This window comes from Hemitrygon akajei, chromosome 27 (genome assembly GCF_048418815.1).
Source record: "Hemitrygon akajei chromosome 27, sHemAka1.3, whole genome shotgun sequence".
NCBI lineage: Eukaryota > Metazoa > Chordata > Chondrichthyes > Myliobatiformes > Dasyatidae > Hemitrygon > Hemitrygon akajei.
This window is the reverse complement of record NC_133150.1, coordinates 42,079,147-42,095,086: the sequence shown is the minus strand read 5'-3', so window position 1 is coordinate 42,095,086 and position 15,940 is coordinate 42,079,147. Positions and strand designations below refer to the sequence as shown.

General features: G+C 44.7%; 1 protein-coding gene across 1 annotated transcript in view; it reads right to left on the bottom strand.

Annotated features, from left to right (window-relative positions):
• Positions 1-8,317: 8,317 nt before the first annotated feature.
• LOC140717297 (polymeric immunoglobulin receptor-like) overlaps positions 8,318-15,940 on the bottom strand; it is a 42,993-nt gene continuing 35,370 nt past the window's right edge. The window contains exons 6-7 of the mRNA XM_073030738.1: positions 14,473-14,525; positions 8,318-10,052 (exon numbers count right to left, since the gene is read on the bottom strand). Coding sequence (XP_072886839.1) covers positions 9,903-10,052; positions 14,473-14,525 — 203 coding nt within the window. The 3' untranslated portion in view covers positions 8,318-9,902. The remainder of the gene's footprint in view (positions 10,053-14,472; positions 14,526-15,940) is intronic.

Below are 15,940 nucleotides of genomic sequence, written 5' to 3'. Positions count from 1 at the left end.
TTGTAATGCTCTGGTTAATATTTCTACAGAAATGCTTTGAGGTATTTTATTTTAGCAGTTTCAGTAAAAGCTGGTAACTGCGTCCTGCTTGTAAGAGTGTTTTGGCTTCGGCTACAGATAAGAAGCCATGTTGTCCAACTTAAGAACACTGTGTCAGCCAATCAGGATTGTGGGATGTAAAGAAGGTTCAAGAGAGCTGGGTGGGAAGAGATTTCTGAAGGACAGTAGTCTGGTTTGGGGTCGCAGAAGGAAAGATGCCGCATGATGCAGTTGAGATGAGAATCCCAGTTCATTTGAAATGGTCTTTGAGGGAAATTTGGACTATGGCAGGTGTTTTCATGCAGACAGTGGGTCCAGCATGTGAGAAAAGTGATACACCCTCCAACTACTCTAGAAATAAGGTCCAATGTTTATGTACACATTGGTCTAGTTTAATTGCAATGGACCCTTTTACTTTTCTTTTCCTTTTCTTCTGTAACTGTATGTTAGGATTTTACTGCTAATGCTGTGGGATATTTCATTTCATAGCTTTCTGCAGAACTAGTGTGTTCTGCTGGTAATGTTTAAGTTACAGATAAGGGGTTGTGATGTTCTGCTTAGGAATATTGGGTCAGCCATTCAGATGGTGGAATTGGGAGAAGGTTCTCAATAAAGCTGGGTGGAGAATTATTGCGCTGGACACTAAGGGGACCAAGGCCTTATTTTGGTGGGAGTTGGAGGGATAAGATTGAGAGAATTGGTGGTAGGATTCAATCCAACTGGAATTCGCGATTTGATGGAGTCCAAGATGGAAAGTTCTATCGGTGGTCGGTGAATAGGAGATGGCGTCATGAGTACATGGAAACCTCAAACTTTTGAAAGACCTGAGCTCCAACTTTGTGCACGTTTGACTGTTTTAATTATAATGGGCCCTTTTGTTTGTTTCATTTTTTTCTTTTCTTCTTTAATAACTTTGATTAAGTGACATACATAAATACACATTTCTTATTGTATGATGTGTTATTTCTTGCTGACAGGCATTTGCATGTGGGCAGCATTTGAACAGTATTTGCTCAGATTGGGGTGAGACTTCTTGAAACATCCCGGCCCTCCTGGTCTGGTGGGTCCCAAGTCATATTTACCATAGATGTACAGAGTTTGAGAAAGGAGGTTTTCTCCAGTGGCTGTTAGCAAGGGGCTAACGAGCCGCATCTCTAGAGACACCCAGTAAAAAGGCATCTCATTGTGGGGGCTATTGTCGGCAATCTGATTCGCTAATACTGTGCATTTGCTGTAAGAATTGATGAAGTGGTTTGTGTGTTTAAGCCTGAGTATAAACTAGTGCGCGGGAAAGGATTAAGATGAGTAATTACGGACACTGTAGAGATTAAGCTTTGGTGCAATTCAAAGAGATGACCCACGACAAATACTTGTGTTCTCAGCGGGGTGGATATCCACAGCCCAGACGAATTGTTGATTAGAGTTTTGAGTACTGTTAAAGTATTAGGGAGAGTTATCCTTATTGAACGGTGCTTTGATTGGATAGTAAGGATGTTCTGTTAGTCCAGACTAGTAAGGACGTGACGGGAGTAGATTGGGGCAGCTAGAGAAGCAAGACCATGGGCTGTCCATACTTTTAGAGAAGGGAGAGTGTAGAATTTGAAAACAAGTTTCCCGCAGCTGAGGGCGGAGACATTAAAGACAAGTTTTTCTTGTTTCTGTGGAACGAGGGGAAGGAGTTGTCCGATGTGAAAGGTTTAATGAGCCCTTCAGTGAGTGGGGGAAATTCTGAGCTGGTATCAGCAATTCCGTTCCTGGTGGATAAATGGCAAAGTGCACCGGCAGAGGATCTGCTGTGTGCATACGTCTACTGACGCATCTGGACACATCATCAGTGATCTTCCTGGAATCATCAACGTTATCGTAGGCTGAGAATGTTCTCGGGACTGAAGCCCACCCCGAGGGGGAGGAGGAATATGAGACGGGTGGAGCGGACATAGCAATTGCTGGGTGAGTGGCAGTGCTCAGATAATAATGAAAAGACAACTGGTAGAGAGTCTAAAAGATCCAGCTGCTGAGGTGGTGCAGTCCTTAAAGGCAGAGATCCCATTTGCCACTACTGCGGTCTACATCCAAGCGCTTTTGGCACAATGGACAGTCCAGCGGGGCTTATAATGAGGCTCAGGTGCATGTTCCAGGAGAAAGGGGAGGAACTTCCTGCCTACATTTTTTGGCTAGAGAGACAGCTGCTTTGCTTGTGCCATAAAGGGGCCATTCCCCAGGCTGATATGAGTCAATTAAGGATGGGCCAAGTGGCGAAAGGTGCACAGTCACGTGACGTGATTGCTTTAAGCCTCTCAATGTCTCATAGTACGTGTCTCCCCCCCCCCACCCCTTGTTTTTTGAGCTGATTAGGGAGGTAAGAGAGAAGGAAAATATGATGGAGGACCGGGAGGCCTCCGTCAGCAGTGTGCAGCCCCCGGTGGTAACACCTGTTGGTGAAGCAACCCCTGATGCCATACAAGTGGGCGCTTTGCAGGATTTTGTGGAAGATTTGAGAGCCGAGGTGTCTTGGTTGATATCAGCAGATGCTGCCACTGTGGTGAACTACATATACCTGTCTGGACACGCCCCTCTGCTGACTGCTCCTGTGGCTCCTCCCACAGACCCCTGTATAAAGGCGATTGGAGGCACTGCTCCCCCCTCAGTCTCCAGGATGTTGTGTGGTGGTCTCTTGCTGCTGATAGTGCTTTCTTCCAGCTAATAAAAGCCTATCTCGACTCACGTCTCCGAGAGTTATTGATGGTGCATCAGCCACCAAGCACGACAAGGCCGATAGGGAGCCAGACCACTGGCGGGACGTACTAAGGAGAGGGCTGCTACTGAGCCAGGTCCCGTGACCAAGAGAGCGACTGGTATTTTCTGTTACAACTGTGGTGAGGATGGTCACTTCAAGCGGAAGTATGAAGGACGGGAAAACCTTCGGAAAGTAAGCCAACGGTTACTGAAACAGAAGAGCAAGTTGGGAAACTTCAGAGAGACCCAGTGAGGACTCGGCCTGGTGTCTTGGAGGGAACACCTTCCAATCAAGGGACAACCCAAGTGTGAAACCCTATACCTGAAGGCTCAGTGGGGCCAAGCTCCAGTGTATCCATACGGATTGAGGATATTTATGCTCGAGCCATACTTGACCCAGGCTCTCGAGTTACTCTATTGTACTGATCCCCCTACAACTGGTATTTGACACATTTACCATCGATGCCACTCTGTGCCCTGGAGCTTTGGATCTTTAGTACTGACGACTACCCGTATGATGTTTACCTGTTGTTGAAGCTGGGTTTTTCAGAAGCAGATGCTGGAGAATCTGAGGCCTTGAATATGACTATCTAGATCTGGTTGAGAAGGGTGAAGCTTCGATTCTTGTGGGAAGAAGTTATGAGAAGACTAGTGGGAGCCTGCAAGGAGAGAATTGGAGAGAGTTTTCTGAAGACTTTGTCCACTGTCTCGGTGTTCAGAGCTGTTTGTGAGGAAGTGTAAGCCCATCCTAGGCTGGATGATGAGCACAAACGAGGAACTGTGTGGTACATCCACTCCAAACCTGTCATGTTATGGCCTGGGGAAGAAGTTAGAGTGACCAGGATGCCTGATGCTGAGGCCCTCCTGGTGGATGCTCCGGAAGATCACAAGGAGGAGTCATGTTTACTTGCTGGGGTACTGGTGAGGGCTGAAATGCAGAAACTGCTGGCTGTATACATTATCAGCATGATAACAATCGTCAGGAACACCTTGGAGTGACAGGTTACCCCCAAGCACATCTTTTCCCAGTGATGGTAATGTCTAACCTTCCTTTGAGAAAACCAGGAGACGGACAATGTCCTGGATCAGGAAAGTCGACAGCCAAGTCATTCAACTTTGGTGACTCCCCAGTACCCAAGAGTTGGAGAAGGAAACTGATAGAGAAGATGTTAAAGATCGAGGATGTCTTTTCTACTGTTGAGTTTGATGTGGGTTGCTCCAAGAGTACTCACCGCACCATCCACGTGACAGAGGACTGACTCCCTTTTCAGAGAAAGGTCTCGATGATTAGCACCAGCAGAGGTGGAGGATGTTCGGCAGCATCTGCTGAAACTGAGTGAAACTGGGATTATCACTGAGTCACAGAGTCCCTATGCGTCCTCCATAGTGGTGGTGAGGAATAAGAATGGGAAGACATGAATGTGTGTGACCATTGGACGCTGAACCGACACACAGTCCCTGACCAGTATACAGTTCCATGGATTGAGGATGCGCTGGCCTGCCTGCGTGGAGTGAAATGGATCAGTGTGGTAGACCTAAGGAGTGGATATTATCAGATATTGAATATTGAATCAGCTTCTGGGCTTCGACTGGGCTTATACTCGCTGGAATTTAGAAGATTGAGGGGGGATCTTATCAAAATGTATAAAATTCTAAAGGGATTTGACAGGCTAGACGTAGGAAGATTGTTCCCAATGTTGGGGAAGTCCAGAACGAGGGGTCACAGTTTAAGGATAAAGGGGAAGCCTTTTAGGACTGAGATGAGGAGAAACTTCTTCACACAGAGAGTGGTGAATCTGTGGAATTCTCTGCCACAGGAAACAGTTGAGGCCAGTTCATTGGCTATATTTAAGAGGGAGTTAGATATGGCCCTTGTGGCTAAAGGGATCAGGGGGTATGGAGAGAAGGCAGATACAGGATTCTGAGTTGGATAATCAGCCATGATCATACTGAATGGCGGTGCAGGTTCAAAGGGCCAAATGGCCCACTCCTGCACCTATTTTCTATGTTTCTGTATAGTTACCCTCCCTTGGGGAAGAAAGAGAGGGGGATGAAAGGAGAAGATTGTAAAAGTTTACCTTTGACCTTTGGAGCCTTTTGGAGCAAGATGGGATGAAAAATGTGAAGAGGCCTTCCAGATGCTGAAGGAGCTGTCGTGTTGCCCTTTGCAAAACCCAATTGCCATCTGTACTGCATACAAGACACCAGGCAATAGGATCTAGGGGGTGTTTTATTTCAGGATCAGGTCCCAGGGTTGAAAACTGTCGTTTTAGTCAGCTGTAGTCTGTCACCCTCTGAGTGAAACTACCCCGTGCGCAAATTGGAGTTTCTGGCATTGAAATGGGCTGCGGTAGATAAGTTCAGTGACTATATGGTGCCAAGTTCGAAGTGAGGACTGACAACACTCTATTGAATAATACCCCGATCTCAGCGAAATTGGATGCCACAGGCCATCGTTGGTTGGCAGCGATGTCTGCCTGTGATTTTAGGTTATTAGCTGGGGTGCCAGAATATCGATGAGGATGCATTGTTCCAATGTTCACATGAAGGGCTGGAAATGGATGGAGAGTGGGAGAGCATTCCTGCCTCTGGAGTTAAAGCAATGTGCCTATTTTCTACTACGGGGAACTCAGAGCCAAGGCCAGGGCAGGATAGAGCTGTGGATCATTCGAGAGCTTCTGGTTGTGCCATTACACAAGCCTACTGCAACTTCACCGCTCTGAATACGAAGCAGTTGCCTGCCCTGGGTCCTGGGGAAGTGGCGGCAGATCAGTGAGGTGACCCTTGTAATTGAAGTTAATAACTCATCGGGGTGATTGATAGGTTTGTGGCCTAAGGTAGAAGGAGATGAGTTATTAACTTCAAACATTCTGCATAATCAAAGAATTGACCTGTACATGCATGCAACAAGAGCTGTATAACTCTTTTTCTTCTACTTTAGGCCACAAACTTATCAATCACCCCTGATGAGTTATTAACTTCAAACCCATCTGTGGACACTTTCTGGAGGTCCAAGATCCGTATGCTCCATGACCGCTGGACGAAGTGTGTAAATGTAGGAGGGGAGTATGTTGAAAAATAAATGTGCTAGGTTTTCTAAAATTGACTTCTTCTACCTTAGGCCACAAACTTCACTCTTCGTAAATGGAATTACAACGGCATGAGAGAGGAGCTTGTCCAGGTGGATTGGAGGGGGATACTGTTGGGGATAACAGCAGAGCAGAGGTGGCTGAAATGTCTGGGAATAGTTCACAAGGCGCAGGATACCTGGGTTCCACAGAGGAAGTAGTCCTCAAATCACAGGCATAGGGAACTGCGGCTGACAAGGGAAGTTAAGGATTGCATGAAACCAAGGAAAAGCGTTTAAGGTAGCAAAAGTGAGTGGGAAGTTGGATGATTGGGAAGTTTTTAAAATTCAACCAAGGGCAACTAAAAAAAGCTATAAGAAGGGAAAAGATGAAATATAAGGGCAAACTGGCCAATAATACAAAGCAGGATACTAAAAGTATTTTTAATTTTAAAAGGAGTAAAAGGGAGGCGAGAGTTGATGTTGGACCACTGGAAAATGATGATGCTGAGGTAGTAATGGGGGACAAAGAAATGGCAGATGAACTGTAAATTACACATTACATATTTAGATGGAGACATAACATAAAAATTTTTACTCCTCATGTATATGAAGGTTGTAAGTAACAAAGTGAATTCAATAGTGCAGATTATTATCTAAATGGGGAGAAAATTTATACATCAGAGGTACACAGGGACTTAGGAGTCCTCGTGCAAACTCCCAGAAGATTAATTTACAGGTTGAGTCTGTGGAAAAGAGGGCAAATCCAATGTTGGCATTTATTTCAAGGGGAATAGAGTATAAAAGCAAGGAGATAATGCTGAGCCTTTATAAGACATTAGTCAGGCTGCATTTGGAGTATCGTCAACAGTTTTGGGCCCCATATCTCAGAAAGGATGTGTTGTCATTGGAGAGAGTCCAGAGGAGGTTTACAGGGATGATTCTGGGAATGAAAGGGTTAACAGAGGAGAAGTGTGTGGCAGCTTTGAGCTTGTACTCACTGGAATTTGGAAGAATGTGGGGGTATCTCATTGAAACGTGCCGGATGTTGGAAGGACTAGATAAAGTGGATGTTTCCTATGGTGGGGCTATCCAGAACTAGAGGGCGCAGTCTCATAATTGAGGGGTGACCTTTTAGAAAAGAGGTAAGGAGGAATTCTTTTAGCCGGAGAGTAGTGAATCTGTGGAATGCTCTGCGACAGACTGGGGTGGAGGCCAACTTAGTGGGTGTATTTAAATTGGAAGTTGATAGTTTCCTGATTGGTCAGGGCATCAAAGGATATGGTGGGAAGGCAGGTGCGTGGGGTTGAGTGGGATTCAAGATCAGCCATACTGGAATGATGGAGAAGACTCAATGGGCTGAATGGCCTAATTCTGCTCCTATGTCTTATGGTTTTATGGTCTTATGTACATACTTTGATAACAAATTTACTTTCAACTATGATATTTAAAGCAGAGGTTGATAGGTTTTTGATTAGCATGGGCATCAAAGGTTACAGGAAAAAAGCAGGAGAATTGGTTTGAGATGGAAAATAAATCAGCCTTCATCGACTTGATGGACTGAATGGCAGAATTCTGCCCTATGAGTAGGTCTTTAGCACAGAGACTTACCAGTGACACAAGGGAGATGCAGGTGCTGGAAATTTTAAACAACGCACACAAAGTGGTGCAAGAATTCAAAAGGCCAGGTAGCGTCTATGGAGGGAATGAACAGCTGATGTTTCTAGTTGAGGGCCTTCATCACAACTGGAAGGAAGAGGCAGAAGCCAGATGAAATAGGTGTGTGCGGGGTGGGGAGGAGCACAGACTGGCAGGAGAAGGGGATGATGTGAGAAGCTAGGAGGTGATAGGTGGAACAGGGAAAGGGCTGAGGAAGACAAAATCTGTTAGGAGATGACAGTGGACCACAGAACAAAGAGAAGGAGGTGTGGTATTGGAGGGAGGTGATGGGCAGGTTATGAGGCCAGGGGAGGAAAAGAGGAGGGCTGAAAGGGTCACCAGAGTGAGGGATGTAGCCTCCTAGTATTTAGTAGTGGCTCTATTGGAGTCTTCCACTGAATCTTGAAATTTCTGTATAAGTTCCTAACTCAGTGGGAGGTCTGTTCAACACATACCTACTGATTCTTGATCCCAGTTCTGATCTGCCAGTTCTTCCAACTCCCCAGATTTGAACCACTGTTTAAGTTACCCCCTCTCACATGCCCCTGTTTGTCCCTAAGGTTGTCCGGACACCTCTCCACCAACATGTCTGATTCTTGTTAGCCCCCGGATGGTGCATTAATGGGCTCCTAGAGCGGGCGGTGCTCCATAGGTCCAGTGTTCTGGTGGGCTCTGACTGCAGCTCCAGTTGTAGACAGAAAGAATTCACACGCACCCTGGGGTTACCTTCAGAGCAAACTTCCTCTTTATTAAAAGCCACCATCAACAGGGGAGTCACACATTCTGGAAGGAATGCTCTCTGATTCAGAATGTCTTTCCCTCACTCTCTCTCCCCCACATGTGCAGTGTATTCACAGTGAGATAAGGCTTTTACATATCAAGCTTCAGAGTCTACATGCTCTGTGTGCATTTAAGTTTGGGTACTTTGTTTTATACTAATTACAAAAATATGTTTATTGCAAATTTGTAATTCTACAATACTACAAAGCAGGGACAATACAATGACTAACTCAAACTAAATTAGAATGTTTCCAACAGTCTATGATATATTTAACCCCTGCAGTGCTCAATAATCCCAGAACTCCTCCATGGTACCCGAGAACTCTGAGTGACTGTCCTCCAGGGGCACAGATATACCCCGGAAGGTTGTCAAACAGTCAGCCTGGGCAGAGCCCTCTGCTATCCACCTCAAGGATAGCTATCTTCACCAGACCCAGGTACTAGCTTATGAGAATATCCTCCTCTCTCCTTACAGTTGAGTTCATTGTGTGTTTCACCAGCTGTGTGCAGTTCTGCTTTTAGTTTGTTATGTACACGGGTAAGCTTTCGATCTGTGGTTTTATGGGATTGTTGTTAGGCTGGTAACCAGGCATCGGTTTCCTGTAGTTCAACTTTAGGCTGCAGTTCCTGGTTTGTAAGTTTCAGCATTCTCTGTACATCAAAATATAGAATGATATATATTGTGCTGGGGGAGGGGGTTGGGGAGACGTTGGCAGTGTGTTGGGGAATTGGAAAGGAGATGCTAGCAGTGTGTTGGTGGGGAGTGTGTTGGGAACTTATGAAGGGTTTTGGCCCAAAACATTGTTTACTCCTCTCCATAGGTCCTACCTGACCTGCTGAGTTCCTACAGCATTTTGTGTGTGTTTCCAGTGTCTCTTTTCCCCTTCCTAAACACACTGATAACTCCCTCCTCCCAACATATTGACAACTCCCCACCAATACACTGAATACAACAAACCACCACATTGACAGCATCTCCATCTCCTGTCCACAACACTGAGAACTCCCTCCTCCCAACACACTGACAGCTTCCACTATCCCTGCCCCAACACACCGTCAATTTCCCTTGCCTCTGCTCAATACACCAACAAATCGCCGCCCCTTCCTCCACACATGGCCAACTTCCCATTCCCCAGCACCCTAGCAACTCCCCTTTCCCTCTCCTAAACACCTCCAACTTCTCCCTCCCCAATACATCACGAGCTTCCCTCTGCACCACTTCCTCAACACTTTGTCACCTCCATTACCTGAATGCATTCTGTCAGCCCATTACACTACCCCACCCCCCCGACAACTACCAACTCAACCCCAAGCACCAGTTACCAGCCGTCCCTCCACCCAGATCAACATTCCCCGAGCATTGGGCTCCATGCCACCTTGTCTTGCACACAGATTTCATCAAGTCTATGGTTGCTGAACACCTCTGAGCTTGTTCAGGGACAAGGAGGGATGAAGACCAAAGTGGCCACCAGCTGCTTGCTCCTGCACCAGGCCAACACAGCCCCGAAGAAAGCTGTCATGGTTGAGGGTTTGTGGGAAACAGCTGCACTAAAACAAAGAAATGTTCACCCGACTGTATTTGCGATGCTTTCCAGGTGCTCTTTGGAGATTGAGTTAATTATTATTGGCGAGCAACCACTGAATACACTACAGTTTCTGAGGCATGTTGTGCTCTGCCATTTCCAGGAGCATCTTGAACTGTAAGATTCATATACGTGCTCTCCACATTGTCTCTGCGATGCTTCACACTGGCATATACCACCGGCATTTCCTGTATGGTACAGTGAGAAATATAGTTAGTGGTGGACTGATGACAGGGGGGCTGAACTCAGAAAATGGCAGAAGAGAGCATCAGTGAGAAGAATTGGAGAGTAAATAAACCAACATGAGAGTATGTAACCAGACCCCAAGAGAAAAAAAAAAATCTATGTGAATGTAGAAAGTGAGCCTGGGGAAATGCCACGGGGAACATAGAAACACCATCTGGGACATGACCTCTTCTTGTTACTACAGTCGGGGAGGAGATGAGGATCCTGAAGACCCACACTCAAAGATTCAGGAACAGTTCCTTCCTCTCTGTCTTCTGACTTCTGGGTGGTTCATAAACCCATGACCACTACCTTGTTACTAATACAAGATTCTGCAGGTGCTGGAAATCCAGAGCAACACACACAGCATGCTAGAGGACCTCAGCAAGCCAGGCAGTACTGATGGACAGGAATAAGCAGTCAACATTACAAGCTGAGAGCCTCCCTCGGAGGGTCAACTCCTACAACTCCTCCCTCAGAGTGTCAGACACCCTGAGCCAATAGGCTGGTCCTGGACTAATTTCCACTTGGCATTATTTACTTATTATTATTTAATTATTTATGGTTTTATATTGCTACATTTCTACACTATTCTTGGTTGGTGTGACTGTAACGAAACCCAATTTCTCTCAGGATCAATAAAGTATGTCTGTCTATCTTCATAAGGACAGAAAAGGATGGGATTGGAAGCCAGAATGAGAAGGTTAGGGGAGGGGAAGGAGTGAAGCTGTTAGGTGTTGGGTGAAGCAAGGCGAGAGGGAAGGTGTGTGTGGGAGGAGGGGGGATGAAAGGAGAAGCTGGGAGGTGAAGGATGGAAAGGTAATGGTTGAAGAAGGAGGAATCTGATAGGAGAAGAGAATGGATCATGGAAGAAAGGGAAGGAGGATGGACAACAGGGGGAAGTGATTGGCAGATGAGGAGCAGGGAGGGGGTAAGAAGGGAGACAGAATGAGGAATTGAAAAAGAGAGAAGAGAGGGGGGAGAAAGTACAGGAATTTAAGTTTATACTTTTTTGACTATATTTTTCTGTAACAGAGGAATATTTTGTCTTTGCATTGCACTGCTGATGCAAAACAACAAATTTCACATCATATAATGTGTGGAGCAGGTTAAGACCTACAAGTATCTGGGAGTACAGTTAGACGAGAAGCTTGACTGGACTGCCAACACAGATGCCTTGTGCAGGAAGGCACAGAGTCAAATGTACTTCCTAAGAAGGTTGGCGTCATTCAATGTCTGTAGTGAGATGCTGAAGATGTTCTATAGGTCAGTTGTGGAGAGCGCCCTCTTCTTTGTGGTGGCGTGTTGGGGAGGAAGCATTAAGAAGAGGGACGCCTCACGTCTTAATAAGCTGGTAAGGAAGGCGGGCTCTGTCGTGGGCAAAGTACTGGAGAGTTTAACATCGGTAGCTGAGCGAAGGGCGCTGAGTAGGCTACGGTCAATTATGGATAACTCTGAACATCCTCTACATAGCACCATCCAGAGACAGAGAAGCAGTTTCAGTGACAGGTTACTATCGATGCAATGCTCCTCAGACAGGATGAAGAGGTCAATACTCCCCAATGCCATTAGGCTTTACAATTCTACCGCCAGGACTTAAGAACTTTTTAAAAGCTATTATTAATGCTTTTTGAGATGGTGATTTAGATGCATATCATATTTTTTTACTGAGTTAAGTATTGTATGTAATTAGTTTTGCTACAACAAGTGTATGGGACATTGGAAAAAAAGTTGAATTTTCCCATGGGGATGAATAAAGTATCTATCTATCTATCTATCATATAAGTCTGTAATGATAAATTGAATCTGATGAAATGGAGATTTAAGATGTCTTTATGGTTAAAGATACTGTGAACATCATATTAACACAGACTATTGGCAGAAAGGAATTAAATACCATCACCAATCTTGGGGAAGTTGCACTCGGCATTTCCCTGGACCAGATGATCTGCATCCTAGGATACTAAAGGATATGGTTGCTGAATTAACAGGGTGGCATGGTAGCGTAGTGGTTAGTATAACACTACTTCATGATATTGAATAGGATAGGACTCCAACAACCTGGGTTTGATTCCTGCCACCGTCTGTAAGGAGTTTGCATGCTCTCCCCATGACTATGTGGGGTGTTCCAGTTCCCTCCCATTTTCAAAATACATGTGGGTTGGGGTTAGATAGATAGATAGATAGATACTTTATTCATCCCCATGGGGAAATTCAACATTTTTTCCAATGTCCCATACACTTATTGTAGCAAAACTAATTACATACAATACTTAACTCATGGTGACTCTTTCGGGCTGCCACCAGCACATCCTTGAACTGTGTTGGCTGTTGATGCAAACAACTCGATTCACTACGTTTTGAGGTGCATATGATAAATAAAGCGAATCTTTATAAAGATCTTTTATCTTTACATGGAGAGAGAAATGATCAATAGGTAGGAAGTGAATAGGGACAACGGGTTCATTTTCAAATTACCGGAGAATGATCAGTGCAGTGCCACCGGGGTCAGGGTTGGATCACTGCTGTTTGCAATATCTAGCAAAAACCTTGCAGAAAGGAAAGAAAGGCACGATGGCCACACTTGCAGACAATGTTCTTTCCTACAGGAAAGATGTAAGTAATGTTGAAAGAGTACAGAGAAAATTTACGTGGATGTTGCTGGTACTGGAGGGCCAGTATTATCAGGAAATATTGAATAGGTTTGTGCTTTATTCCTGAGAACATAGAAGATTGAAGAGCAATTTGACAGAGGTATATAAAATTATAGGGTAAGTACAAGTAGGCCTTTTCCACTGAAGTTGGGTGGGACTACAACAAATCATGTGTTAAGGGTGAAAGGTGAGATGTTTAAGGAGAACATGAAGGGAAACTTCTTCACTTAGCGGGTCATGAGAGTGTGGAATGAGCTGCCAGTGCAACTGATGCATGCAAGCTTGATTTCAACATTTAAGAGGAATTTGGATAGCTACATGGATGGGAGGGGTATGGAGGGCTATGATCTGGTTGCAGGCCAATGGGAATAATCAGTATAAATGGTTTGGCATGGACTGGATGTGCTGAAGGTCCTGTTTCTGTGCTGTACTTTTCTAAGACTCAATGACTCATTGCAAAGGTAGGTAGGAAAGCAAGTTGTGAAGTGGCTAATACTTCACAGAGGTGCTGAAAGATTAAACGAGTGGACAAAAATGTGCAGCTGTTTACTTTTGGAAGGATGGGCAAAAGAACATTAAAATTATTTGAATAGGGAGGAAAATGCAGAAAGTTGCAGTGTGAAGTGGTCTGGGTGTCTTTGTGCACAGAAGGCCAGCACATAGTGCACCAGGTAGGGAAGGCAAATGGACTGTTGGCCCTCACTTCACTGGGGCTGGACTGTTATGGTAGGGGCATCTTCTGGTCACTAGTGAGACCTTATTTAGAGCACTGTAAATAACTTTGGTCTTCCTATTCAAGAAAAGATTTCATTAAGGCAGTTCGAAGAAGGGTCACTAGGATGATCCAAGGCCTAGAGGGATTGTCCTACAAAATAAAAGGTTAAACACATTGCAGTGCCAGACTTTGATGCACATTCTGAAACATGTAAGATTCTTTGGGGAGTGGCCAGCATAAATGCTGAGAGGGAAGCATAAAAGCCTGTAGATGCTGGAATCTGAAAGGGAAAGGAGACCAAACTGCTTGAGGGACTCAACAAGCAATCAAAACTCTGCATCTGGATGAGAGTGCGAAGAGAAGACCATCAGTATAAAGAGGTGAGAGGGAGTGTAGAGGTAGGAGATGGTAGGTAATAGATGGAACCAGATGATGGGGGGGTTAATGGGCAGGTAGGGGTAGAGGAGAGGGGAGTTTAGAGACAAGAGACCTGTGGGTGATTGGGAAGAACAGATAAGGACAAGTAAAGAGTTAGATAGGGTCGAGGGGAGGGGAAAGGTGAAGTCAGATGCTGGAATTTAGTAAGGAAAGGATGATGGGTAGATGGAACCAGATGGGGAAAGGAATAGGAAGGGTAAGGCCAAGGGAGAAGAAACCCAGGTGGATAAATATGTGAATGTATGATGCGCAGAGGGAAAAGGAAAAAGTGAACAAAGGGAGAGGGAAGGTGGATTGATAGGAGTGGGAAGGGAACATGAAGTGTGAGTAAGCTAAAACGGACAAACTCAGTGTTCATACCATTGGGTTTTAGTCTCCCCAGAGACTACGCGATATTCTTTTTTGAGTTTGGCAGTGGAGAAGGTTGAGAATGGACAACTTATGACTAATGTACTATGTTACGGTCTTGTCTTGTGATCTATATGTCATGTGACGCTCTTGGAATATCTTCAAGCAGAATTGGCTACCCTCCCCGAGGCCTTAACCTGTTCTTTACATGAAGTGGCATCAACTTACTGTGACGTTTCCAGGTAGATTTTCTGCACCGTTAATCCTCTGTCCATGTGTACCTGGAAAATGTAATAATAACTTCACTGAGTTCAGATTTGCGATGGTTACTGTTAGGTTTATTCACTGATGTCATATTTGATGCTCTGCCCTTGACCACAGGAACTGCAGGGAGTTGTAGACACAGCTTAGCAAATCACGGCAACTAGCCTCCCCTCCATGGTTTTTGTCTATACCTCGATAATTTAAGGGTTTAGAGGTTAATTTACTATCAAAGTATGCATGCAGTATACAACTCTGAGATTTGTCTTCTTCAGATAGCCATGAAACAAAGAAAGCCATGGAAGTTGTTCAAAGAGAAACATCACCCCCCCCACACACAAAAAACACATCGTGAATACAGCAAGAACATCAAACCCCAATTCCCCCCCGCACAAAAATCTAACAAATCGTGCCAAACAGCAACAAGAAAGAAAGGCAACACAATTATCCAACCCACCCCATGTGCAAAAATCACGCCAACAGCAACAAGAACATCAACCCTCAAACCCCGCTGCACAAAGAAATTGTGTCAAACAGCAGCAAGAACGAACAAGTGAAAACACAGAACATTAACGCCATAAAACTGAAAGCGCCACAGTCCACAGAGCAATCCATAAATCACAGAACGTTGGTAACATCCTTTGACAGCATTGAAGGCAAGAGACCACTTGAATGCAGAGGCGTAAAGCAGCCAAAATATTCAAAGACCCCACCCACCCCAGCCATTCCCTCTTCTCCTTTCTTCCTTTGAACAGATGGTAAAAGAATTCAAAAGCGCGTGCCACCATGCTCGAGGACAGCTTCTATCCTGCTGTTGTGAAACTTTTGAATGGTTCCTGAGTGTGATAAGATAGATTGCTGGCCTCACAATCTACCTCGTTATGATATTGCACCTTATAGTCTAACTGCACTGCACTTTCTCTGTAGCTGTTACACTTTATTCTGCATTCTGTTATTGTTTTACCTTGTACTGCCTTAATTCACTGTGTAACAAATTCATTTGGATGAACAGCATGCAAGACAAGCTTTTCACAGTACCTTAATACATGTGATGATAGTAAGACAATTTTAATTCCAATTCAACGAAATATTTTAAAATTCAAGGGATTGTAAGATCTGAAGTAAAAGTGTATTTACACAGCACTTCAATACACCTTCAGGAAACTGCAATGGATTACAGGGACCCCCCCCCCCCCCCCACTCACAAGGAACTTATGTTCCAGGAAAATGGGCTATCATGATGTCTCTGAAAAGTGAAGCCACATCATCTGAACATACATCAAGATTATCTAATCTAAAAAATGCAGATTTATTTACTTTGTTCACACAAATTTGTGAAAGTGTGTTTTATTCTGTATCTGAAAGTTACCTGTGAATTCTGTAACCTGAATAGTGGTAATACTAGGGTGTTCTGTACAAAATACTAAATTAACCT